The sequence below is a fragment of the Anomalospiza imberbis genome, chromosome 11 (assembly GCF_031753505.1).
Source record: "Anomalospiza imberbis isolate Cuckoo-Finch-1a 21T00152 chromosome 11, ASM3175350v1, whole genome shotgun sequence".
In the NCBI taxonomy this organism is placed as follows: Eukaryota; Metazoa; Chordata; class Aves; order Passeriformes; family Viduidae; genus Anomalospiza; species Anomalospiza imberbis.
Genome location: NC_089691.1, coordinates 18,385,214 through 18,411,161, shown reverse-complemented (window position 1 = coordinate 18,411,161; position 25,948 = coordinate 18,385,214). Strand labels below are relative to the sequence as shown.

The window sequence follows — 25,948 nt, the reverse complement described above, 5'->3', positions numbered from 1 at the left end:
CCCATTATATTTTTGTTCCAGCAGAAATGCAGCACAATCAATACAATCTTGCAGTTCTAAAGGACCCATCTTTCTGCTGCCAGGGGTGCTCTGCAGCAGTAAGCACCACCAAATAAACTGCATGCAGTTCAACCACTCAATTTTTCCTGTGCTACATGCATTCCCACCCACTTAACCTCCAAAACACAGCATTCCCTACAGCACAAGAAGCCAAAGAGCACCTGCTGAATAACCTATGTACTTTGAATGACTCTGCAAGCAGCCAAATTTAGCAAATTTGCTATTTTCTCCAAAGCACAGCCTGATTCTGCAGCTCTTAAACACAGGGAAAACTGCCTTAGATTAAATAGTGATTACAGATTTAGAATTTCAAGGGCTGTGAAAGTCCTTGCCACAGAAAAGAAACCCACTGAGAAGATATGAGAAGAGATACTGCAATTTTCTGTGCCATGCTATTTAACAAATCTCAAAGCAAGGAATTAAATTACAGATAGGGAAACAAGCATCTATATAATTACACGACAACACCTGAAATCATTCAAATCCACTACCAGCAGAATCAGAAAACTGATCAGCAAGAGATGAGCCACGAAAAAAATCTCTCTGCAGTCAGAGATGGATATTCATCCCTTTCACATGGCATCTAACTAAAATGTTTCATAGCAACGGGGCAGGAGCTATCCCACAGCAGGGGATGGGACTGGTTATCACACAAACCAGCACCATCCTGCTGAGTACACCCCAAAACTGAGAGGAGAAAACAGCCCAGTGAGAAAGCTCAGTACTTAAACCGAGTTTCTCAAACAGGAAGAAATCCCTGAAGTATTTCTTCTTTAGATCATTAGTGTGTTTTCTCATGCAGTGCTGCTGGCTGTCCCCATCCCCACCCTGCTGAGCGCTGCAGCACAGCGACAGCGCAGCGGTGCTCTCGCAGTCCTTGGGGAGAGCAGGACCCTGCCAGCTGCCCTCTGTGCCTTCCCAAAACAGCTCTTCAGGCTGCCCAGGAAGAGCTCTGAGGATGGAAATGGTAGCATCAGCAGCTGATAAAGCCACCATCAGGTGCCCCTGGTTGAAGCTCACTGCAAGAGCCACCTTTTCTCAGCAGCTTCCTTTCACAGAGCTGGTGACCAGAGTGCCTCTCAGCACAGCAGAGCAGCTTTCAGGAACACAAGATCACTGGACCTGTCTCTCTGCAGGTCTGTTTATAGTCTCAAGTGGTGCTGCAAGGCAAAAAGTCAAATGGTCTCCAGTCTCAAAGAGCAAGTGCCTGAATATCCCACCTGAGAACCAGGAATACACGCCCCATACTGGGACAAGAGACCACTGCAGGCACAGACAGGGAAACTTTGCCTTATGGACATCTTTGCACCTCAGCACAACTCTTACAAGCACCTTCATTAGAAAGGCTAAGTGAGGGATAATTATGACTCCTCCACAAAGGAGGACTGTATTGCAAAGACAGCAATTACTGCCTGCTTGGGGGGATCTCTCCCAGAAAGCAGGAGGTTGCTGTAAAAGTAAGGTTGGCCAATTCCTTGGGAAATACCAAAAAAGCTGCAAGGAAGACACCCTCTCCAGCTCTGAAAATGTCCAGCAGCAGCACCAAGCCCCTTCCAGCCAACCCTGGTTTTGTTGTAGGGGCAGCTCCAGCACCTTTGAGAGCTTCCTAACAGGCAGATCCATTTCACACTTTTCTACATTACTTGACACACTTAAAAAACACAAAGTCCTTGCTGGCCCACAGTATCTTCAGGGCTAACAGCCCCTACAGCACAGCTTTGTACAGTATCAAATGTTGCATTAGCTGGGAACCAAATTATCACTTGCACAGTAGTTTTGCAATTTAGATTGAAACTGTAAATTGTGCAACCAGCTAAATTAAAAAACAAGTTCGTGATACAGACAATCTTAATTCAGCTCCTGCCTTACTCACCTTACTCCTTTGTAACTTGTTTCTACACAGATTCAAGCTTCTTTTGCTGTACCACAAATGACTTCACATTCCTAAAAAATTAAGCACTCTTAAGAACTAACGTACATTTGTCGTCACTCTTAATACCCACCTTTGCCTGAAGCTGCTTCACCAACACACACCACTCTGAGAGGCCTTTTGGGCATCAGAACCCATATCACCCTTCAACTTCCTTGCCTTCCTGCACCATTTCAGGACTCCTTCCCTTCATCCAACTCTCTCTGCCCCAGATATCATCACTCTTACTTTGAGCAGGTCCCCGTATGTCATGCTGTGACCTCAGCGACTGGGACTGAGACAACCACCTTTTAGATGGAGCTGAAAACCATCTAATTTCTGAGCACATCTTACTTGCTTCCAGTGGAGCTGGTTCCACTTTGTACCAGTAACTATATTCTGGAGCAAAGTCAAAATATCCCATGAAAATATTCTCTCCCTTGTGTTACACCAAGTCACTCCTGCCCCTACCAGGTTCAAACAACAATATACAAGGCAAAATGGAGTAGCTTCTGCAAAAAAAAGACACCTCATAAAGCCCATGGTTTATTGGTTTGGGCACTCCCAAGGACAGTGGGCACTTTAAATCCTCTGTCTTGAGTCACAGTCAGGACTGGAACTCCAAACTTCTATGTGCTGAGTGGACAAAGCTGGGACAGGGGGATGTCATACTACCTGCTCTTCCTCATTTCTGTCACAGCACATCTGCCCTGGGCACATCACTGCGAGGAGGGTTTAGCAACAGCTCCCCTGGACCTGACACCCAACTCTGCTCAGCAGCCTCTCACAGCCTGCCCTGGACAACCCAGGCATTCCCCAACTCCAGGCCAGCATTCACTTTGAAGCAACCCCGAGTTCTTTAACACCCAGACACCCACCTCATGGGTTTTTTTTTTAATTCCACTAGGCAGCAGAACACATAAAAATGGGATGACGCAAGGCTAACCCAAAGCTCCCCTAATGAACATAGCCCCAAGTGTCCAACAGGATGTGACAGGTGGAGGGGCAGGCGAGCCCAGCCGAGATGAGGTCACAAAATGAGCACTTTGCACAGCACACCACTAATCTTAAATTCCAAACTCATTATGCACAAGCCTAACAAACAAAGGAGCAGCTTAGCAGATTTACAATGTACCTTCTCCAAGGGTGGAATAATTATTTATCTGATAGCAACCTTCGTGATACAACAGCAATAAATAAATAAATGATCCCAGCAACTCTTGTGAACCGTGCCTGTGGCTTCACTAGACAGACTAACAGCTGGAATGTGCATTTAGCTGGCTGAGCTTGGGCAGAGTCGTAAATATTTGCTACAAATAAAATAAAGCTCGCTAGACTGAGCAGAAACCCAAACACAGTAGTTAATGGCATCCAGGGGACACAGGGCAAGAGACGCAAAGGCCCCTGAAATCCTTCCAGCTTCCAATGAACAGCCCCTAATTTTTTTTCCCTTTACTTTTCTCTAAGATCATTCCCTCCTGCATGTGTACACATGTCAATACCGTTCTGATTTCACTCTCTCAGGTTGCAACTTTTATCCAGAGCGAGATTCACAAACATTACAGGAAGGGTTTGTATGCCTAATTTGGCTTTACAGCTGCATATTACCATGCAGCGACACATCCAGAAAAAGCATTTCCAAAGTCATACTTTATACAAGCTCTCTCCTTTATTTAGATAAAAACCCAAAGAATCCTGAAAGGAAATAGTACATGTGCACAAAACATGCTCAGCTAGGCTCTCCCACTCAGATCCTTTTCCACTTCTATGGCATTATTCCGACCTCCCAGTTTGAAGGCCCAGAACCACATGTTCCCCTTGCCCATATTCCCAATTTCTCACCATCTGACAGCTTCCTAAGTCTGCTCCCATCTTCTCACCCTGAAACAGCACCTCCAGCCCAAGTTTTCTAGCTGGCTGCTTCTCTTCCAGGAAGGATCACAGCAGTTCCTGTTTTATGTGTTTATATGTTACAACAGGACAGCTGGCAGTAAGATTAGTAACACTCATTGATTGCTCCAGTCTCCATCCTACTAAGCATCCTTCACTTGGGACATTCTGGTTGTTCCCACTTCTTGTTTCTTTTCTCCCACCTCCAGACTCCTATTCCCCTGTCCAACTTGTTTCCCCCATTCCTCCAGCAGTTTGTGTGGTCACATATTTGCAAAGAAAAGAGACAACATCTCAGCATTTGGGTTACAGGCAAGCTTTAACAATATATTATGTTATCATCATGCTGCTTTTAACACATTAAAACTGGCAAGATTCCAGCACCTAAATATCTCAGAGATTATCAACATCTTTCCAGGAACCCAAAATACCAATATTCACCCAGATCTTCTCAGAATTCACCCCAAATAAATTCTTTAATGTAACAGTAGGCCAAACCAGGCACATAATCCTTGCACACAAACATTGTTTTTGTAGGTTTAAACAGACACAGACATCCTTCCAACTTTTCAGTGCTCTCTTCAGAAGCAGCCTCACAGGGTGGTCTGAGAAGAGCAGATCCCCAACAAGCTCTCCCCAGCCACACCAGCCCAAACAGCAGGTTCAGGTGGGTTTACACCCATTTGGTGCCAGAAGAGCAGCACAAAGGAAGGTGCAACCTACCTGTGAATCTAGATCAGTGTTTTTTGGGGAGCAGTTGAGGAGGATGAATCCAAGTCTTCCCAGAGGTGGCAGCTGCAGCATCGTCCCCAATGCAACTGTTTCCCTGAGCTGTAATACCCCTATGAAATACCAACTGCAGGACTGGGCTCCAGCCACCTGACACTGCACCTGAGGTGCTCTAGATTAAGAGAAAAAGGGTCTGAAAAAAAGGCACTTGTTTGTTCTTGATGCTCATTTCTGCATGGAACACAGAATTCATAAACCCCACATCTGCAAATGTATGTCCGCCTGTATTGTAAAGGAATAATCTTCATGGGAACTGATTTAAAAAAAAACTTGTTTACGGTTAGAGGCTGCTAATTACAACATTAAAATACTAGCCCGAACCCCACATTACACTTGCATTCTGTTTTACATAGCAGTACACGTAACAATCATCACAGCAAGCTGCTCTGTTGGCTCATGCTGGAAGAAGTAATTATACATCACAGCAACACAATTTTGCCCTTCAACCTGCCAGTCCAGTCCATGCAGCAGCTGCGAGCAGCAGGTCAGGGTGGGGGGAGCCTACAGAGAGTGTTTCTACATAATCACTTACCGCTGAAAAGAAAAAAAGCTAAAAACCACCAGCCCCTGGCTTGCATGCTTGGCAGAAAGCTGCTAACACAAACATTACAGCAGGCCTTGCAGCAGGGATGTTACCAGAAAAAACGAGCTCCATCCAAGGGCTCCATCCAACACATACTAGTGTTGAAGTATTAGCTGAGAGTTGTAGTGCAAGCCCTCCTTAGTAATTGTCACCATTTTTGTGCCTGTACCAGCGACACCCACACTATCCTGTTTCACCTGGACACTTCTGTGACCTCTCAAACACCTGTTCTCAGGTAAAGCCCACAGGCAACAGTGACTAAGGCCTATGCAAGTCACAAGCTGAATTTCTGGGCAAAGAGACTGAAAAAGAGCCTTTCAAAAGGCACCCCACACTGTTAGTGCCCACCCACAGCAAGCAGAGCCTTGGGGTGCCTAACACAGAAAACTGCACTTAACTTCTGCCCCAGATGGACTGGAGAACAAGGATAACCTCTTCCAAGACTTTGGCTCCAGTGAACCTGAATATTTCAATCTTGACACTCAAAGCAGCATCAGGTTTTTCACAGCTGTTGCAGATAAAGTAGTGGCATAGTTATATTGTGAATATGCAATAAAATTCATTTTCCTGTGCTGTTTTTTTTTCTCTCCAGTATGAAATGAAGTGTAAAACTACACACAAGCCATTAGTTGTGCTGTTACTGTTTAACTAGAGATTATAAAAAATAAATCATCACAGTTCTTGTATAATATGATAGTGATGCAACAGTTAACTGTCCAGCAAAATCTACCATGCCAGGCTGCTTAATCATGTTGTCTTTGTTCCAGCAAAAATTATATTAAAAGACAGTTAATTTTTCCAAGCAAAAACGTTACAGCCTGTGTATTTCAAAAACTTTTTGAATCCAAAATAGAACGAGACAGACAATAATGGCTAAGAGCCTGACCAGCTTAATGGAAGTTGGACTCTCATTTTGTTCCCAACACTGAAACAGCAGATTGTTCACAGAAGACAATTAACAGCCAACACACAATTTCAATTTTTTTTAGCAGAAAAGTAAACAGAAAATTATTCCTTCTGTTTCATTTTGTAAGTCTTCAAGCATGCTGCTTTTAAAACCAAACGCAGAACAGGACAGCATCATTAAGTGTCAGAACAGGTTTCTCCTGTACCCTCATTTTTAAGCAGCTGTACTGATTTTTTCCCAATCAACTTTTAATCAGAGAACATGTTCAAGTGGCTGAATTTGCTTGTAAAATAGTACATCTGCAAATCTCTTCTGCTCTCACTTCCAGTTTTCTCCTAGATCCTGACCAGACCGTACAGGAGGAATTTGTCATGCTGCCTACCACCGTGCTGGGAAGGACCTCTGATACATTGCCCTAAGTGCCAAATAAAAACATACACAGTGCACAAGAGGCTCTGCAATTACTTGTTAATGACAGTGGATGGATTCACAGCAGCCCCACAAATTCTATACCAGAAGCTTGTGAAATGACCTCCACTCTAAGTGGGGAAATGAGCACTACCAGGGGCAGCCCAGCTCTCCATCAGCAGGGTTGCACAGGCTTATTTTCAGCCTTTTAAGAGACAGAATATATTGATTCAAATTATCACCTGGAATCTGCAAACCAACAGCAGCCAGCTAGGGAAGTTTCCTGCTCCCCAGAAAAGTATGGATTTATTTCAAGCAGAATGCATATGTACTTGTACACAACTAATGCAGCCAGCAGCTTGATAAATAAAAAGCAAACACATGTGCTTGCTAAAAGATGCACAGTCAGTGCAGCCAGCTCAGCCTCAAAATATCTGTGCCCTCTCTGATCAGCTTGGCAGCCACACAAAACCCTCCCGAGGAAAGCAGGCCAGGGAAGCAAAAAGGTGACGCTCAATAGTTCGTATCAAAGCAAATGCTGAACTGAATTTCATGGGCTATTTCTGTTTCCTTGCTAAATAGCAAAGGCCTACTGCAAATAGCAGAGTGAGAGTTTTGCAGGAGAGAAAAGGTCACCCAGGATCTCTCACCATGGCAAATGCTGTGCTACAGACAGGGAGCAGCATCGGCTGCCCGCGTAAAGAAATATACGGAAATACCACTTATTGTCTCCACGTGTTTATACAACAGACACTCCAACAGCAGCCTTTCCTTTTAAGACTGTTTTCAAAAATAAAAAAGTACAAAAAGATGTGGTGAGGGTTTCCTTCCCAGTGCAGCGAATTTGAGGTGCAGAATAAACATGGAATTATTGACTCAGTCACAAAAATGTTACCAGAGAGATTTCAGAGACATACTTCTGGCTTAGCTCTACTCCCACTGACGTCGGTTCAGACTTCTACCACTGATTTCAGGCAGTGCTGGCCTACGTAGCACTTCCAGCTCAGCTATTATTACCTTTTAGTTTAAAATATGTAATGTTCCTCTGTAACAGACGGAAAAATATTTCAGGAACTTTTTAAATCTGTTCCTCCAAGATACATTTTGATTTTTTTTTAATCACACTGAGACACGGTTCCTGGATGCAAGAACATGTGACCTGTTCTAAATAAAGGATATTTTCCACTTCTTGCACAACTGGAACAGATATAAGCAGTAGCTTGAACAAACTGCATTGCAGAACCCAACCAGAATATAAAACACTCGAACAAGATCCATAAATAGCAGTAATATGAAAAGACTACCTCCAATAAGGCACAAACTCAATGTTAAGCCTAATGTAATCAAGTTCAAATTCAATCACGCTGCAAAGTTCATTTACAAAATTAAATTTGATCATCTGCAGGCTAAGGCACTAGGGCACTTTAGAAGAGTCCTCTTTGGCTCCAGAGTAAGCATACATTTTAAAAATGTGTGTCTATTTGGCAAAATTAATATTTCCTCAACAATCATTGTGCATTAAAAGGGAAGCTTTAACTAAATCAAAACTTCAGCGTTGAGCAGATAAGAGGAAAAAACCAAAAAGGAATGCTTTACAGAGGGTCCTAACTGGAGAGAGATGAGGCACCAGCTGATACAAGTAAAATATTGAAGGTTTGCACAAAGGAAAAGGTTTTTGGACAGCAGGAATGAAGAGAATTTTATAAAGGCATCACTGCTTTAATAATGACAAACTCTACATCCCAATGTTATTGCTCATAAAACAAAAATAAGCCTCCTAAGTAACTATCATGCAAATTAAATGCATTTCCTAATGTTTTCTTCCACTAAAAATACTTCAGTAACTGCATCATTCAGGTGCTTTTTAAACAGTCTGAAAAACACAGGCAACAGAAAAGGGCACAAATAGCAGTAATTTATCTGCAGATTTTATTAAAAGCATGGCAGTAAATTACAACAGCTGACAATAATTTGCTGGAGCTTGCAATGGCACACAGACCAACCAAATGGAAACACATTGCAGACAACAAAAAATACGGAGAAAATCAATTTAATATAGAAAACTTTACTGCATTTGCCACACCTGGGTTGGTTCAGAGTGCCCTGTGCAATGGCAGGCTGCACAGCCTTCACCTCCAGATACCAGTTTGACATCCAAAACATTGCCAAATGATTTAAAGTGTCCACATTCGAGAGTAACTCAATCCTCCAGTGCCCTGCTGACTGCGTGCAGACACGTCAGGACCTGTGTTTACTTTTGGTAATAAAACTCCATCGATTCCATTGTACACTGCTTGTAACAGGAAACAAACCTTATTTGCTTGTTCATTACATAAACACATACATATTTAAGTGTATGTACTTGTAGATTAAGACTATTATACTTTGTGAATATGGCAGGAGAGGAATAAAATATGAATATGAGGGGGAAAAAAAAAACCTCATTGTCTTACTGGGTAGTTTGAAAGCCCATTTTCCTCCCACAGAGAAAAGTGACTCTGGAGAAACCAAAGCAACTGAAACATCATCTCAGTTTTCAAAGACATTCAGCCATGGCAAATTCCAGAGATCTCATGAATGTAGGTATTACTTTGCCCAAGGATCCAACTTCTCATGAGTCGGGAGGGTTTGGGAAGTATGGGTTTGACTGATCTGTCTCAGCCTCATGCATCCTCTCCACCCCCTGTGATTAAAGCTTTTGCTGGGTTTACATTTTAACTTGGCCTCTAGCATTCAATTGTGGCTTGGCCTAAGTTAGTACAGTATTTACTGCAAAAAGCTTTTATTATTGGACCCCTTGCGGCTTTGGATTGCAGACCTGAATTATGAAACAGGGATGGAATAACTGTGAAGGCATACTGGAGAGGAGAAATCTTTAACTGGATGTCACATATTGGAAAACAAGCAATCTGGGAGGAAGCAAATAGGAGAGTTTCACTGAGAGAAGGACACCAGTATCAGCAGGGCTGAGTTGAACTGGTCAACAAAACTGTTTCTTCTTGTTTCAGAGCACTGACATTCTTACCTATTTCTCAGCAGGATGAAATTTTCTCTGTACTCACAATTTCAGCTGCTATGAGTAAGCCAAGGATGCTTCTCAACTCTTATGGTTAGAAAGATCAGAGAAAGCCCTGAATGTTGCTAGGAAATCAGCACTTCTCACCAGGGAAAAGAGCAGACTGCGGTTTACTCAGCTCCTCACATCAGCTCTGGTTTGCCTGCTCCCCAGGCACCCTTCCAGAGCCAGGCTGTGGAGAGGGTAAGAAGGCAATTCCCATGGCCACAGTCCCACAACTACACCACGCTGACCTGCTGCTACTCCACTCACTGCTATGCAATTACTCCTGATTTACATTCACGAGAGAAAGCAGCAGAATGATGCTGATACCCTCGATAATCATCAGTCAGACTGGTTCCAGGCCTGAGCAAAGCTGAAGGACTACAGAAGTCCTCTGAGATATGATCATGAAACAAACAGGTTTGGGAGCAACTTCTGCCTCCTGTTATCGTCAAGTTTTATCAGCCTGGCTCCAGGGACAGGTTTATATGGACCTGGCAGGGCCCCTGACTCCTCTGCATCTTCATCTCCCACAATACCAGGAAGACAGCTGAGACTGTCCCTCGAGGTACGAGCTGTACGTGAGCTGGGCAGGCTCCACACTGAGGTTAACATGTCAGTTCACTATCTGCCAGAAAAACCATGGATTGTTATTCCACCCTCGGGGCTGCCTCTTCTCACACACATGGCTACATGTGGAGGGACACGAGGCAGACTGGTATGAGCTGGTCACTGCTCCAAAAAGCTGTCCTGGAAACATCAGGGCAGATATTGGTTTGAGGCACCACCAGGATGTCAGGATGACAGACCCCTTTAAACCCAAAGGGTGGGCAGTGCTGTCTCTGCAGGAATATCAGGTAAGGATGAACTGGGGAAATTCACTCCAGGGAGGTTTGAAGTGACAACATTTAGAAGACAGTAAAATACTCCAGTGCTTCATTAGAGAGTTTATTCACTTCTCCCTGAGAGAGGTGCACAATGCAAGGCTGCATTTGGGTCCCAAAGCATCAAGCCACAGGAATTAAAAGCAGTTGCAGCATCTGTGCAATGTCAAATGCAGACCTGCCACCTAAGCTCCAGTGCAGACCTGCTATCCATGCTCACACCAGGAAAGCACAGACAAACTGCTGACTACAGAGAGGACAGCCACAAAGGGACAACTCCTGCACACCAGTTAGATCACACAGCTGGTACAAACAGGGCTATTGGGCCACAGCACAGCAGTCATGACTGCTGCACTCCACTGGCAACGCAAGCACTAAACCCAAAGCCCTGTGTGTCTCTCAGCTGCCTCCATCACAGCTGGAGCCCATCAGTGCTGGTGAACTCCATCTGCTCTGCACATTAGCCTGGCTCTCAGATAATTACCTGGGTAATGGCAATTTCCCTGCAGAACCTTAGGGAGCAAAGGAGTTCTGGCAACTTCGGTTTGGCTGGATGGCCTGTTAGGCTGTACATCACCACCACTACCTGCACCACTTCTGAGCAAGAGCAGGGGTATAACATGAGGCAGGGCTGCCATGAAGACAGGCCACAGGAGCTGGCCCCACATCCGTAAGCCCTTGTGACAGCAACAGAATTTTTAACACCACTTACTACAAACCATCAGTATTTCTGAAAGATTCAGAAAATTATCAAAAAGTCATTTATTTACTTTGAAGTTTGTCTCACAGGCTGTACAATCCAAACTCATTCTAGCACCTTTTTTTTTTTAACATTTACATTCTTATTTATTTTTCCACTATACACAGACGTATGAAGAGCAGTATTCAAAACTAAAAAGTAAATATAGAGTCAGGCTAACAACAGACCTGATGAAAGGCACGGTACACTTGCAGCAATGACCTTATATCCAGCAGAGTGCTGCTAAGGAGCGTGTTGAGGTGAAATGGAGGGTTTTCTGAATGAAAAAACAGAGGGAAAAACGTGCCATAGCTGACAAGGTGGATGCTCAAGGCGCGGGAGAGCACTGACTTTCTGTTTCCAGCAGTAGGACGGACAACGGATCGCTAACAGCCCACAAGGGAGGGAAACAAACACAGACCGCCTTATTTTCCTTTACAGAGCGTATCTACGCGATGCAGCCGCTCCAGATAAGCAAACAGAGTCTATTTCAGGGAAGAACCACTCTAGGAAGAAAGTGACCTACCTAGCAAAAGTTTTCACTCCCTAAGCAACTACCAAACACACTCTCGGGCGCAAAAAAAAAATCCCAAAATAAACCCCACACACACACACACAAAATAAAAACCTCAACCAAAAGCCAAACAATCACGAACAACCTTAGGCGCCACAAGACCTTGCGGCTACCAGACCCTCCGCAGCTCCGCGCTCGGACGGGGTCTCGGCCGCGGCGCTCACCGGGGCAGGCGCGGCCCCGGCCTCGCCCCCGCTCCCAGCCGAGCTGCCCCGGCTGACAGCCGGGTCCGCACGGCCAACAATGCCCTTTACATAACGCGGGCCCGGCCCGCCCTCCGCCAACAACGCCGCTATTATGGCACGGAGCGCTCGGCGGCCGGCCCGCTGCGCAGCGGCGGCCGCGGGGATGCTCCGCGCCCGCGCACGGCGGGGACCCGCGCCCCGCGCCCCCACCTGCTCTTGAGGGGCTGGCTCTTCAGCTCGTAGTACGTCTTGGGCTCCTCGTGGAACTCCTCGCCCACCTCGAAGTCCGGCACGATCCCCGACTCCGCCTGCATCGTCGCCGCGGCCGCTGCGAGAGGGAGAGACGGGAGGTTACGGCTGCGGCGCCGAGCGAGCCCCGCCGCGCCGCCCGCCCGCCCCGCTCCGCGCCGCTGGCTCGGCTCACACACAGCGCCGCCCGCCCCGCCTGGGACTTGTAGTCCGCCCCGGGGCCGGCCCGGCCGCCTCCGCCCGCCGCGCACTACAAGTCCCGCCGCGCCGCGCCGCGCCGCGCCGGGAGGGCAGGGCCGCGCCGGGCCGCCGCTGTCAGCCCGAGCGCGGGGCCGCCCCGTCCATCCCGCCCCATTCCCAGCCCGTTCCCATTCCCATTCCCATTCCCGGCCCGGCCGTGCGCGCCACCTGCCGCCCCCTCCCTGCGCCGCCCCGCCCCCGCTCTGACGTCACGCTGCTCTGACGGCACAGGTGCCGCGCGTGACGTCACGCTGCCCGCAGCGCCCCCCCCCCACACCCCCCCAGCAGCAGCGGCGGCCTGGGCTTCGCCCTCCGCAAAGCGCTGCGGGTGTCCCTAAAAGCACAGAATGGTGGGATGGTTTGGGTTGGAGGGGACCCTAAAGCCCATCTCGTTCACCCCCTGCCACGGCAGGGACACTTCCACTGTCCCAGGGTGCTCCAAGCCGCGTCCAGCCTGGCTTTGGGCACTTCTGGGACGTGGCAGCCACGGCTTGTCTGTGCCAGTGCCTCCCCACCCTCACAGGGAACAGTTCTTCCTCCTATCCCATCTAAACCTGCTCTCTCTGTTTGACTCCTGTCGCTACAGGCTCTTGGAAGAAGTCCCTCTCTGTCTTTTTGTAGGCTTCCTTCAGGTACTGGAAAAGACCAGCACAAAGGGCTCTTCACCTCCCCTTGGGAACAAGCTGCAGACAACATTCCTGCACTGCTGCAGACCCAGGAATCAGCCCTGCCAGGAGTTCAGTTAGAGGGGAGGGTGTGATGGGTTTGAATGCCCACAGCAGAGATCAAGCAGTGACAGAGCGTGGGACATTTATTGTAACTTACTTTGACGGGTACAAAAGCAATCCCAGGACTTTGCACTTCTCCAATTAAGTTCCCAGAACTGACAGCTCTAAGTGGCTTCCTTTGAACTTTATCTGCTTTTTTCAAGAGTCCAAAGCTCATAAACATGGAAAAAAAAAAAGGTTCAGTAAAATGGAACATTCAAAGCCAGCTGGGCTTCAGTTACTTCCAGCAGAAATGTTTTAATGCCATCTCATCTTCCAGTTTGGCTCCTGGCACGTTTGGGACACTAAGAGCAGATAACCTCAGAACATGGAGGTGGGAAGAGCCTCTGCCACCCACCTTTGTACCCACACAGGTGCCAGTCCCAGGGAGCACCAAGGGAGGAGGGCTGGGTGGGAGGGTGGCAAGGAGGTCTCAGCATGGGAGCATTTGGATGGTGTCAGGGATCAGAGATGTCCTGTGCCTGCTCAGCCCCTGTGAGTGATGGTGTTGGTCCTTCCTGGGGTTCAAAGACCCTGGAGGTAGAGGGTTCCATTCAGAACTTGTTAAATGATCCTGTTTGGCCTTCGTTGTTTTCTTCAGTTTGGGGGTTGGTGCTGCAGGAAGATGGATTTCAGGAATGGGGCTCTGTCCCTGTGCTCACGAGGGGCTTTCTATCAGCACTGACTGACTCAGGACATCTCTAATCTCCCTTTACAACACAGAGGGCAAGAAACCTTCCCCAGCTGTGTCCTGTCCCCTTACCTACTGTGACATTAGGATGGCAGGGGCCCCCCCTCAGTACAGAAATTCCATAGGGAATTTCATTCACAGCATTTTCCCTGAGCTTTGGCCTCACTTAATGAAGTCATAGCACAACTCAAAGGCCTGGGACATTTGAGGATGCTGTTGATAACTGATGCCTAATAATTGTGGTGCCATCGTGGCACAGCCAAAATCACACCACTCGTTTTGTGCCAGTGGAACACCAGTGACTCCAGCACACCAGATAAACCAGAAAAAGTGTCTTTTCCATACATTCTTTTCCTCCATCACAACTGCCAAAGCTGCTCAGTGCTGCACCAGGGACTGCTCACACCTGGGCAGCCAGGACTCCTGCTCATTTCAGGCAATGTGAGGATTTGATAAAATAAACCCAGGAATTCTAGCCTGCTTCAGAAATTTAAGTCTCAGATTATTATGCAGCTGCCAAACTCCAAGCAATGACTTAATAGCAAATGTAATTACTTTAATGAATCAGATACAACAAATTGGATAATGCCCTGAAGAATGTTCTTTTGAGCCCACATTGGCAGATGGCTGGGATGGCTCGATAAAGGAGTAGGCTTGCTAACAGTGCTTTGAGGATAAAAAAAAAGGCAACCAACAAACAATTAAAAACAATTTAGAATAAACCCACTGCTAGGCTACATTTACAGCCTGAGCCTCTGTGGGTTAGGGGGTGTTGCTGAGGAGCTGTATTTTCACAAGTGAGGAATCACTCCATGATTTGATGAAGGCAGTAAACAGCAGGACTCATCTCTTTGCAATGATTTTGCTTCTATTTTTCCAGGTGTAAAAATGAGATATTCTCTTCTGCTGTTCAAAATGTACAGCTTATGAGCCTTCAGCTCTGTTTTAATTATAGCACTAGTTCTAAAGAGCAAAGATCTCTTATGCAAATACATATCCCAGGCAATGCTGCTTCACTTGAGTTACCACAGCTTCAGAAGGAGCTGTGTGCAGCACCCAGGGAGAAAGGAATCTTCTTTACTTCTCATCAGACCATGGATCTTTTGTTTCTGTCTTGCAACCTCTGTGCAATGCAAAGTTTTATCTGGCGTTCAGATCGAGGCAATTTCTCATTGCACCTGGGCTAGCTGGGACCTTGACACTGCTTTGCTGAGTCATACAAAGTGTTCTATTCATAATAGATGTCATCTGTGTTTATAATATCATTTTAGAGTTCATCTTTCAGGGTGAAAGAACAATACTTCCACTGTGCCTAAGCAGGATATTAATTCGTAAGCATGCCCCAAAACAAAAACGGTGCTTAAAAATTAATTTTATTTTGCCAATATTGCAATTACATTGCTATAAAGAAAATTAAATTAACCCCAAAATACATATCAGGTAAAATTTAAGATGAAGTGACTATTGTGTTGCTGCAAGGTTCCGATTTCTATAGTTACTCTCTAGAGCTGGAATTCTGTACAGCTCTCTTGATTGAGTTCCAGTTATGAATGTCAGACTGCTTTAGGGAGGTGAGCATGAACAATTATCCAGTTTGGCAGAGTGTAAAACCAAACATGGAAGGGTCATTTGTCAAACATCAAATCAGTGGCAGAACGCGAATTTCAATCTAGCGTTCACATCATGGGCATAACCCTACTAAGACCCTTACCAGGAAGAATTTCTGTAGAATTGTAACTCCAAAAAGGACAATGGCCTAGAAGCAAGTCCCAAACACTCTCTAGGAAGTAAAGTCAGGTTTCATAAGGGATTGCCTTGTATTCAGATTTAGGGCTCACAGGGAGTGCTCAGTTTGAAAGCAAGTCCTTGCTAAGTCCTTTCCAGAGCTGGAAATTAACCCAGCAATAAAGGCAGTCTCAGTGTTTATGTGACACTTCTGTCTCATTTTTCACCCAAATTAACACAACCCCCTCAAAAGCCATGAGCAGTTGTATCTGGGCTCCTCAGTGCCATGCAGACACTGGGTTAGCATTGTTCAGTTATTTTTCAAATGATGGGTCTGATTTTGCTAAAGCCATTAAAATGTGTTCAGCTTATTAGGCAAATCCGCCTTTTCAGAGTGGGTTCCCATCAAGAGTGAGAAAGCAGCACGAAGGTTCAGGAGACTGAAGGACTCTGGTTGTGCAGCTCCTGAGAAAGGTTTATCGGGATTGACAGCTCTTCCTCATTCTGAACCAGTATTTCCTGTGATTTCAGCAATGCTTTTCAGATACCATGGGGTACAAAATTTAATGTGCAGCAAGCACATTGAACAGAGCTGCTACTTTTCCCCCCCATTACCCTTTGCATTTCCCTTATTTGTAATATACTCACTTATAATTCTAATAATTTGTATTTTTCTTCTTCTTCTAGCCTACAAGTACCGTTTAAAATGATTCTTCCATCAGTAATGTTACTCCAGTCACAGTCTGGGGATCTCTAGTTGACAGCAGGGAGCAACAACATAGATTGATATCTCTATAAGTAGGCAAAAAAATTGACACACAACTCAGCAGAGTTCCCAGTTTGCAAGAATTCCCCCGCACCAACTATTTGTGCATTCATGTGAAGAGGATAGGAAGCAGTCAATGCTGCTATTCAAAATAAAAAATAAACAGACATGTGATTTAATTTTGAAGAAAGTTCCCAGACTTTTACATTCATACTCTGCATTGTACACTGTGAAATTCATGAAGAGAATGCAATTTACCCCTGCAGACTAAAAGACAACACTTTGTTATCATTCTTTATCTCCCTACAAGGCAGAAGACTTGGTAAAAGCTTTCAGTATTGAGTATTAAAGAAAGGGGGCATTTAAGTGAGAGCCTTCAGTAGCCATGGAGAGATTCTGTAGTCTCACAGGAACATCCCTGTCCCATTTCTTTGCTCCACCAAGCACATATAATGCCAGTTAAAATCTCCCATCTCCAAACTCTCATTTCTTGTTCCTTTTTCTCCAGCCACACTGGGGACCCCCAGCCTGTCACCCATCTCTTTCCTTCCCCAGCTGCCATCCCATCTCTTTGCCCAGGCAAGGTGTATTTTCCCTCTTTTGGACTTCAGCTCCCTCCACCTCCCAGTGATACCCACACACTTTTATTTAATCACAGTTTCTGCCCACCCTGAATGCTGTTTAAGCTTTTTCTCCAATAAGGTGCAGTTTTCACCCTTTCTCCTTTCAAACCAAGTGTTTCCTTTTCCCCACTAAGGAAAAGAAACCAATCTCCTCTCAGCTCTCTATAGACAGGACCTCAGAAGTGTAACAGACAGGAAATCCTGCTTCCATTTAGGGTGGAAAATGCCTGAGAGGGATGAAACTCATGGACATTTAACTGCTGCTTTGCTGTGCATATACCAGGTACAGTTTTGCAAAGAATTATCATTTAGCCTGATTGTCTCAAGAGCAGCACATGACATATCTCTGACATATGTGAAAACCAGCAGCCACATACAGCGAGATCATTTTTCCAAGCTTTGTCAGTTTTCATGCAGGGCTTTGCTAGACAGCCAGAAAGAACCAGATGTTTTGAGAAGGAATCCAAAAATTGTTTTATGAGGGAGAACAACAGGCCAGCTACCCCATGTCTCAGCAGAACAGCCTTGCTCTCCACAGCCTGCCCCACACAAGATGCCAAAGTTTGCATTTGCTTCTCTTAGAAAAAAGTTTGGAGTTCTCAGATTGAAAATGGGCCCCCTTGTTACACGAAGACGGCAGGAGAAATAAGGAGAGTTCATATTCTAAAATATAGTTTCTAAGAATGTGTCATCAGTTTGGAACAAAGTCTGAAACCCTGTCAGTCCCAGGGTGGTTTTATCAGCAGAACTGAAGGAGATTAATTCTGCAGCTGGGGCTCCCGAATGAATTATGTTACTCTAATGAATCATTCACTAATTCCTAGTCCTCCCTTTCTTCATCTCTGCCATATTTGGATAGGTAACAGAAGAATTCAGGGGGGAACTGGACAATCTCTCTTGTTCAATATCCTTGTTTTGATTTTCACATGTTCCTCTTTCCAGATGCTAACTCATGACATTGGTTAGCAACAGCAGTGGTGGCACAAACAGAAGCTGGAAGAGCAATGTCATTCTGACTTGGCTTTAGGGAAAAAAAAAAAAAGAAAAAAGAAAAAGCCTAGACTGGGATTAAGTCATTCCCTTTGGTTCTTCATCAAAAGAATTGCCTTCATGATTTCCACACCAGAGACTGAGCCTGGTGCTCGAGACAGATGTTCCTGGGTTCAAACAGAGGGTGTGTGGGGGGTCACAGCTGCCTCTGCAGGGACAAATGGTCAGTCCTGCATGGTCTGGGGAGGTATTCAGGGACAGGACTTGCAGGATGGAGAGGAGAGTCTGGGGACTCCTGCCTTCAGTCCCTGGCCTGGAGTTCAGGATCTGACAGGCTCTGAACTGGGCTTCCAGCCAGTAACACCCAGTCAGCTCCGAAGTGGTGACTGTGCATTTGCAAGGGGAGAAGTAGGGAGTTGGCCTTTTCTTTGAGTGAAAGCTGAGGTTCTCCTGAGCTAGAACAGCTCTGAGAACTACTGCCTTGAGAATGACAAATCCAAGGCCAAGAACGGGGTCAGAAGAGCTGGCAGCAGGCTGCGTGTCATCAGCTGCTCCTGGGGACCAGAGCGTTTTTCCTCCAGTGGGAAATCATTTGGGCCTTGCTTCTCGAGGAGGGCAGGCTCAACTTGCTGAGCTCTCTGTGGGCAGGGAAGGGAGCAGAGGCAGCCAGAGCTGGAGCCCAGCAGGTATCACAGACTGGCACTCAGACACGGCCATGGACAAGCTGGCAACAAGGGCTGGAAACTCAGTAAACCTCTGTGGAATAAAGTTTGTGAGGCCAAACCTCATCTGGCCAACACAGCATTGCAAATCCAGTTAATTAAACTGGTGCAAAGGCCAGAGCAGACGTAGATAAACCAGGTTAAACTCTCACTTATGCTGATTTAATGTAATTCAGTACAGCATCAGTGGTAGTTAAACTGATTAGAGAGTTAACTGGTTTAAATACATTTGCCCTAAGTACTGGCACTGGTTTAACTGGACTGCTTTAAAGTGAAAAGCAAACTGAAGACCTCTGCCAAACTTCCCCTGTTGTTTTTAAACCAGTACAACCTGGAGAGACATGCAAGAAACTGCTTTTAACCAGGAGCAAAGAGCACTGAGAACAGGGGACTTGGCCCAGCAGCCCTGCTCTCTGGTGCCTTATTCTCCTCAGCTTTCCTGAGAGACTGAGTCATCTTCATGTCAACAACACTCAGGTCTACATTTGCTTCCCAAAAATCCTATTACAAAAGGTGAGACTAAAATCACAGTCCATTTTTAAAGTATACAATCTCATCAATTTACAGGGAAGGTGTTTGTTTCCTTTCCCACTGTCTAATAATAGTTTTGAATGGAAAAAGTAAAGATTTTTCAGTGAAAACTTTCTCAGCCTTTCTGTTTCTATACAATCCCATGAATGCTTCCTGTGCTTTATGTGTCTTTTGAGATATTTCATTACAAGCACTACCTGAAGAGAATAAGACTTTTTTAACATTAGAAATATGAATATTAGTAGTCACAAGGAGTTCAAATACCGAGACTTTTATATTTCTGCTTTCCAACAGGCCTTTTCACACACATCATGAAACTAAGCCCTCCTCAAATGTCTTCAATTACTCACTCACCTGAAATCAGAATATCAAATATTATTCTAATAAATACTAAAATATTCTCCACCTGAAGTCAGAATCCCTTTTTTCCCCCCTCATCTGCTATATTTCCACATTTCTATGTCACCACCTAAAGAGTTTGTCTTCTCACAAAAATTAAGCATTGAGAGAATCACAAATCCAAAGCAAAATAAAAAAGTCTTTAGTATATAAAGCCTGCTGAGACTTGTGAGGTTTTTGAAGCAGAGGATTTGAAGGATAAAGGCCAATTTGCTGAATTTTTTGGTGCTACTTTTCACACTCTTGGATGTACAAAAAGGATGCCTTCAGCTAGCAAGACAGTGTAGCAAGTATTTTAAATCCATATCATACAGAGGTAATTGGCAGCATCAAGGGCCAAAACTATGTATAGCTGAGATCAAAACTGCCCATATATAAAAAAAAAAAACTTCCCAAAACTCTTTTTGAGTGATCATAAAATGCTTTGCTCAGGATGTGTGCCTACTTCAGATCCCCACAGGGCTGTAATACTTTTTTTTCCCTTATTGTCTCAGCAGGCTGCCATTTGATCTGAACAGGCTTTGTAAGGCCATGTCATTGCCTCATCCACCTGGAAAGGATAATTTTCCAGAGGATTCTTTTTTCTTTAACAAGGCTTCATTAAGAAAAGGGCAGTTAAAGGCCTGTTAGCCCAACCCAATGTGCTGAATGTGAATCCATCAGGCCCATGTCCTGCTTGTGAAGAAAGGCCACTCAGCCATGAAGAAGGGACGTCCCTTCCCTTAGTGCAAATCCAGGGAGGAGTTTAAATGTTTGCTTCAAATATGTGCACACAAGAAGCAAAAAACGAGGTAGCTTACCCAGTAAAATGCCTTTGTGGTTTTGCCCCTCTGTTTGCATCCCTCCATCAACTGTTCCCCCACAATTCCCTTAGTTCTGTGTTCATCCAGCACTCGTTCCCGTCAGTGCCAGCCCAGTCCTCTGGCAAGCACCAATGTTCCTTTCTGTGTGGGGACAGCTGACACAGAATAGCACAGCCTGGACCAAGCAGTGCAGAGCTCAGTGACTTGAATCCATGAGCAGACACACGGCTTAGCCTTCCACACCCTGCCCAGTGATGTAGTGCATGAGAACTGGGTACTCAAACTGCTTCAGATGGCCTCAGTTATCCGGCAGAGCAGCTTTCATGGATGTGGCTGAAGTGAGCTGACTCCTCTCCAAGGAGCTCGTCAGTCAGAAAGCCAGACCTGGAGCTCATGGTGTCTGCTTTCCCAGCAGTTAATGCCATTACTGGGGTAAAGTGAAGCAAAAAGTACACTCTGTACCGCTGTGGGGGAATGGAAGAAACTGTCTAGTGGTATCCATGGAAAATCATTGCACAGCAGGCCTTGAGGTGAAGTTATTTGCAGCACAAAGGCCTTGCTCAGCAGCCAGTCAAGCCTCCTTGGAAGGGTTGAGTCTAGAGTAGCCAAAGTTACCTGAAATCCACCTTCCCGTGCTCACCCGGGTTGCCCTTGCTACAGACCTGGTTGCCTGTGGCACCCAAGCAGTGCAGAGCAGCCTTGAGGATCAAGGAGCCCAGTAGTTGCCTCACACCCCTGTCTGCATCCAGCTAATTAGTCTGATTGTTGTCAGAACCTCTGGAAATCTTTTAAATTGCAATAAAGGCAAAGAGGAGGCTCCATGTTGTGGCTCACAGATGCTCTGATACACACCAGTGGGAGTTCCTGTGTCAGTTAGACCTGATCCCTATCAGGGGAGAGGTATTTGTATTTCTGAAGTAGATTGCTGTGTCTGGAGCTGATAAAGCCTATGTCACCTAATTTCCCCCAACAGTGGCTGGATTTACTGGATCCAGGGGTGTACTGGGGGCTACAAGCAAAGCAGGATCAGAGCTCAAGCTGTGTGGAGAGCCTGGAGAAGGTGCTGTCCAAGCCCAGGAACTCAAGTCCTGCTTCTTATAAAGAGCTAAATTTTATTCTGTTCATGCCAGGTGATTACAAGGCACCTCAGTACCTGTCTAGTCTTTCATGGAAAATCATCTTCCTCCCCATGAAGAAGGGTTTTTAACCAGCTGTATTTCTCATCCACTGCAAGTGCATAAAGCACTACTCAAACCACTGTGATGTCCTTGCTGAGGACAGCCTTGTTGTACCTTGCTGAGATAGAATCAAATACGTGGTTGAGACCGACTCTCATAATTCATAACCCCCTCCAGAACAATGCACCCAAGACTAATCATCACCTCTGGAATAACGGTTTCTTTGGGAAAAGAAATTCATGCCTCTTTCTGTTTGAGGCGTGAAAGCCCTCAGGTTTCTGCTACCAGAAATTGACTCTTGCCAAACCATGGAGCAAGAAGCACTCAATCCCCTGCCCCCGCCTTGGTGTGAGCATCAGAGAGGTCAGGGCTGCTGAATGCTGTTGTGAAAGGCCAAGAAAAAGCCACCCATTGGTGACACTTACTTGTCTCAGACAGAAAATAAAAATACATTATTTATAATTTCTACACATTATTAGCAGAAGCAGCACAAGCAGCACAGTGACTGCCAGTGCAGTCACTGGCACTTTCCTGTATCCTAAGTGTTCATCAACCTTTCCTTGATGTTAGCAAGTCTATTAATAAAGTGTTGCAAGCAATCAGAACTGCTCCACCAGCCTGGGAGAGTGAGTGTTGGTGACACTGTGTTCCAGCTGAAAGTCATGTAAAATCCTCTATACCTTTTTCTGAAAGACACTGTCATCAGCAGCAAATGTAAATGTGCAATCACAGCACCTTGTAATTAATGGGAAGTCACAGGCCCCGTTAGCACTGCAGCTCCTCTTCCACTGCTGGTGAGTGAACAGGATTCTTGCCCAGCTTGGGCTTCACCAGTAAAATTCAGCACATCCAAAAGTAAGGAAAAAGGATGTCACCATGTGCTGGCCTTCCCAGGTCTGCTGTGTCCCCTTCCCAGGTTTGCTGTGTGGCTGAGCTGAAGCCACCGAGTCCCTCAGCTCTCTGGGCGATGGAGAGGGCTCTGCCCTGGACCTCAGCAGCAGGGTGATGCCTTTGCTGACTGCAGACACATCTGAAACCCCGCGTCAGCACTCTGGGGAGATGCTGTCTGAGCTCATTGCAGTGTTAATACTGGAAAGATCATGTAGGCCTCATTAAGAAATAGTTTTGTTCTTGAGTCTTTCTTATTTTTAAAGCACCCAGGAGGCAACAGAACCACCACATTTCCTCTTACACTCAATTTTCTGATCGGGGGCCTGAAGTACTTACTGCCAGATGTTGCCCTGTTCTCATACACTGCATGTGACACAGGCATCAATGCCAGCAGCTACGTTTGCCTGTGATGTCGGTGCACACAGCAGCCAGGAGAACGTTCTGGGGCAGCTAACAGGGGCATATGTGCAAGATCATATATTTTAGATACAGTGTTTTGGTCCTAAACATGCCTTGCCTAAACCACCAAACATCAAGCTGCCTCTGCTCAGCATCACACCACCCCCATGTTTATTCTTTGTCATCATTCTTGCCCATGCATCATGCTATTGGTGACACCTAGGTGTAATATTTTAAGTGAAAAATTAAATGTGGGAAAAACAAATATCTATTTCACTTATCCAAATTCTGTACTGGATTTCTATGAGATTTTTCTAGAAAATTGCATTATTATTGTGAAGAGAGAAGTATGTTAATGCTGTGCCATTGCATATATTTACAGTCTCTCCTACTCTCAACATGAAGAAATAATTCACCACAAGTAATGACATTCTGTTCCCATTCCAGCTTTGCCCACATCCTCAGATCTCCATGCAGCTGCAGCACAAGAGATCAGAAACCAGAGACATCCAGACCAGAGAGGGGGCAAGAGGAGTGCTTGCTGACAGGTCTGGGTGTGCACCTACAGCTTCCCATGCTCCTGACTCGTTTGGTTGTCCCTTCCTTTGTTATGTTAATAAAACCAAGGAAAAACCCACCTGAAAAACACTTCAGCAGCACAACCAGCTGGTGACAGGTTTTAGACCCATCAAAAGCTTGCAGGGAGCCTTCCAGTACCAAACCAGAACAGACCAGCTAACAAAATACGAGGAGTCTTCAAAGACTCTCATCTGGAAGACAAAAGGATCTCCTGGTGTGATGTCAATGGATTAAAGATGCTAAGCAAGGAGCTGGTCCTAGGACCTCACTGCATTCCCTTGGTCACAGAAAAGCCTGTATCTCTTCTCTGCTAGAAAGAGGACATGAAAAATGAGAAGGAAGCAGAGGGAAATTCCAGAGAACTGAGTCGGGGAGCAGAGAAAAAACTGTTGCATGTCTGGCATGCACCTGACATTTCACTCTTAAAAATGCTCCCAGTAGATAAATTCAGATAAAGGGGCAGAAGTCTTATGATTCAAACACGTGTTGAATAAGAAACCACATAAATGAAAATATCAAGGATTCACTGACTGATGAAGCAATGGGCTCTCTTCTGTAAACATATTTTCAAAGGAAAATCATGTGCCTTGTGCAAAAAAAATGTTACTTTCTTTTGGCAAAGCTCTATGAAAGTTCAGTGAGCCACATCCAGTTACTCTCAGTGGGATCTGAAGCTTGCTTTAGGCTGCTTTAATATCTTAAGGATCTATTTATTCCAGCAACATTCTGTCCATGGAGTGTCACCTTGTGACACAGCAGGACACCAGAGGAAGGGGGCTCCCAGGCAGAATCCTGGGTTGGCTGGACCATGTGCCACCAGGGAGGCTCTGAACCTGGGTCCTGCTCCTCCTGGCTCTGAGCTGCAGTTGGAAAGTCAGGCAGGAAAGTCCTTCCAAACGGTTGCTCATTCACCAAAATTAGGTCACTAAGGGGGAAGAAATGTCCCTGAAGACTGTAACAGTGAGAAACTTCCTACGTGAATTATGTGGGACTGGCAGCCTCTACAAATGCCACTCAAAGCACCCTCCCACCTCCAGGAGTCTATGGAGAGGGCATAGGCAATGGGATTTTTCCATTCTCTTAACAAAGTTTTTCCTTTCACCCATTCCCAGCTCCTCTGAAACGCTTCAGAGTGGGATTTATTGAAATACCTGTGGACTGAGTGCCAGAGGAGCCCAAAATCGGTGGTGTTGGGGTGTGCCTGCAGGTGACAGTAGCCATACTTGGCAGCCCAACATCTCTGCCCTGGAGGCCGTAGAGGTGCAAGGACCAATCTGCATAATGGGGCCAAGATGTCAAGCAGCTCTTTTGTGATGGCTTTTCTACACAGTCAACACAGGAAGCTACAAATACACTCCTTAGAATCATCCATAAAGTGGCAAAATTAAGCATGGCAATGTGCTTGACAACTTTTGCAGTCCTCAAGCTGGTTGCCATGCTCTGATCTGCCAGTATGGGCACTTCCAAGCAGGAATTCAGATACCATGAGGTCTATTTTTTACACACATGTCTTCTCCTAGCTTCTAAGCTCAGTCAACAGAACCCAGAAAACGACCGGAGGGAAATCAGTTCAGAATAGAGGAGAAGAAACCTTCCCAACTAAAATCACTGAAACACCTTGTTTTTTGGCTCTGCAGATATGCCAACACAACCTTGAGGGCATTAATCTGGAATTTGGCATTAGTGTGCATGCATTCCTGGACTTGCAAACCAGAGGCCTCTGAAGAGCCGTGTACATCCCATCACACACGTACAGCTGTTTACTCATGTTGAGTATTGGTGCCTGCCATGAGTAGTCCTGTTGTAACCAGTGACTGCTTCCTCAGAGAGGTACTGCTCAGCATGAATAAGAACATCATGGCTTGAGAGAGGGTGAAGGTGTGCAATAAAATCTGGTTGACATCACTGGCAGTCAACTTGCTCTCTGTGTGGGGCTAATTAGGATGTCCCAGTCACTCTCAGGACACCATTTTATTCTTTTTCAAGGACACCACTCTCCTTGAAGGGTCTTAAAACCCATGGAAGGCTTCCTGCAGCAAGGACCATCACTCCAAAACCTGCATCCACAGACATTTTAAGCCTCTGTTCCCTGCAGGTGTAATCCCAAGCAGTCCAAAACACAGAGGCACTGGAGCACATCAGCTGACTAAAATCAAAAGTGCTGTATCTCAACCATCTGTTAAAAAATGTGGGACCATTGACTCATTAGTTTCATCTAACTCTACCAGCACAATAAAAACCACACGCCTTCTGGAGAACAATATCAACATGTGTGGGAGGATATCATCTCTGCAACACAGGGTGGGATGTTGTAGTTAAGAACAACTCTCTGAACTCTGTCAGGTCAGAGCTGCAGTAGATTGGCAGCATTGCCATGGTTTTATTGGGGTCTGGATCGGTCTCTTCCCT

General features: G+C 45.6%; 1 protein-coding gene across 4 annotated transcripts in view; it reads right to left on the bottom strand.

The window, feature by feature from the left end:
- Nucleotides 1–12,586, bottom strand: part of MITF (melanocyte inducing transcription factor) — a 100,044-nt gene extending 87,458 nt beyond the window's left edge. For 2 of the 4 annotated variants that reach the window (XM_068202238.1, XM_068202239.1), the window contains exon 1: nt 12,197–12,584. In XM_068202238.1, the coding sequence (XP_068058339.1) occupies nt 12,197–12,300 (104 nt within the window). In that variant the 5' untranslated portion in view covers nt 12,301–12,584. Of the gene's footprint in view, nt 1–4,582; nt 4,761–12,196 lie in introns of all 4 variants that reach the window. The other 2 variants (XM_068202240.1, XM_068202237.1) reach the window with 2 other exon arrangements.
- Between the last annotated feature and the right edge of the window lie 13,362 nt (nt 12,587–25,948).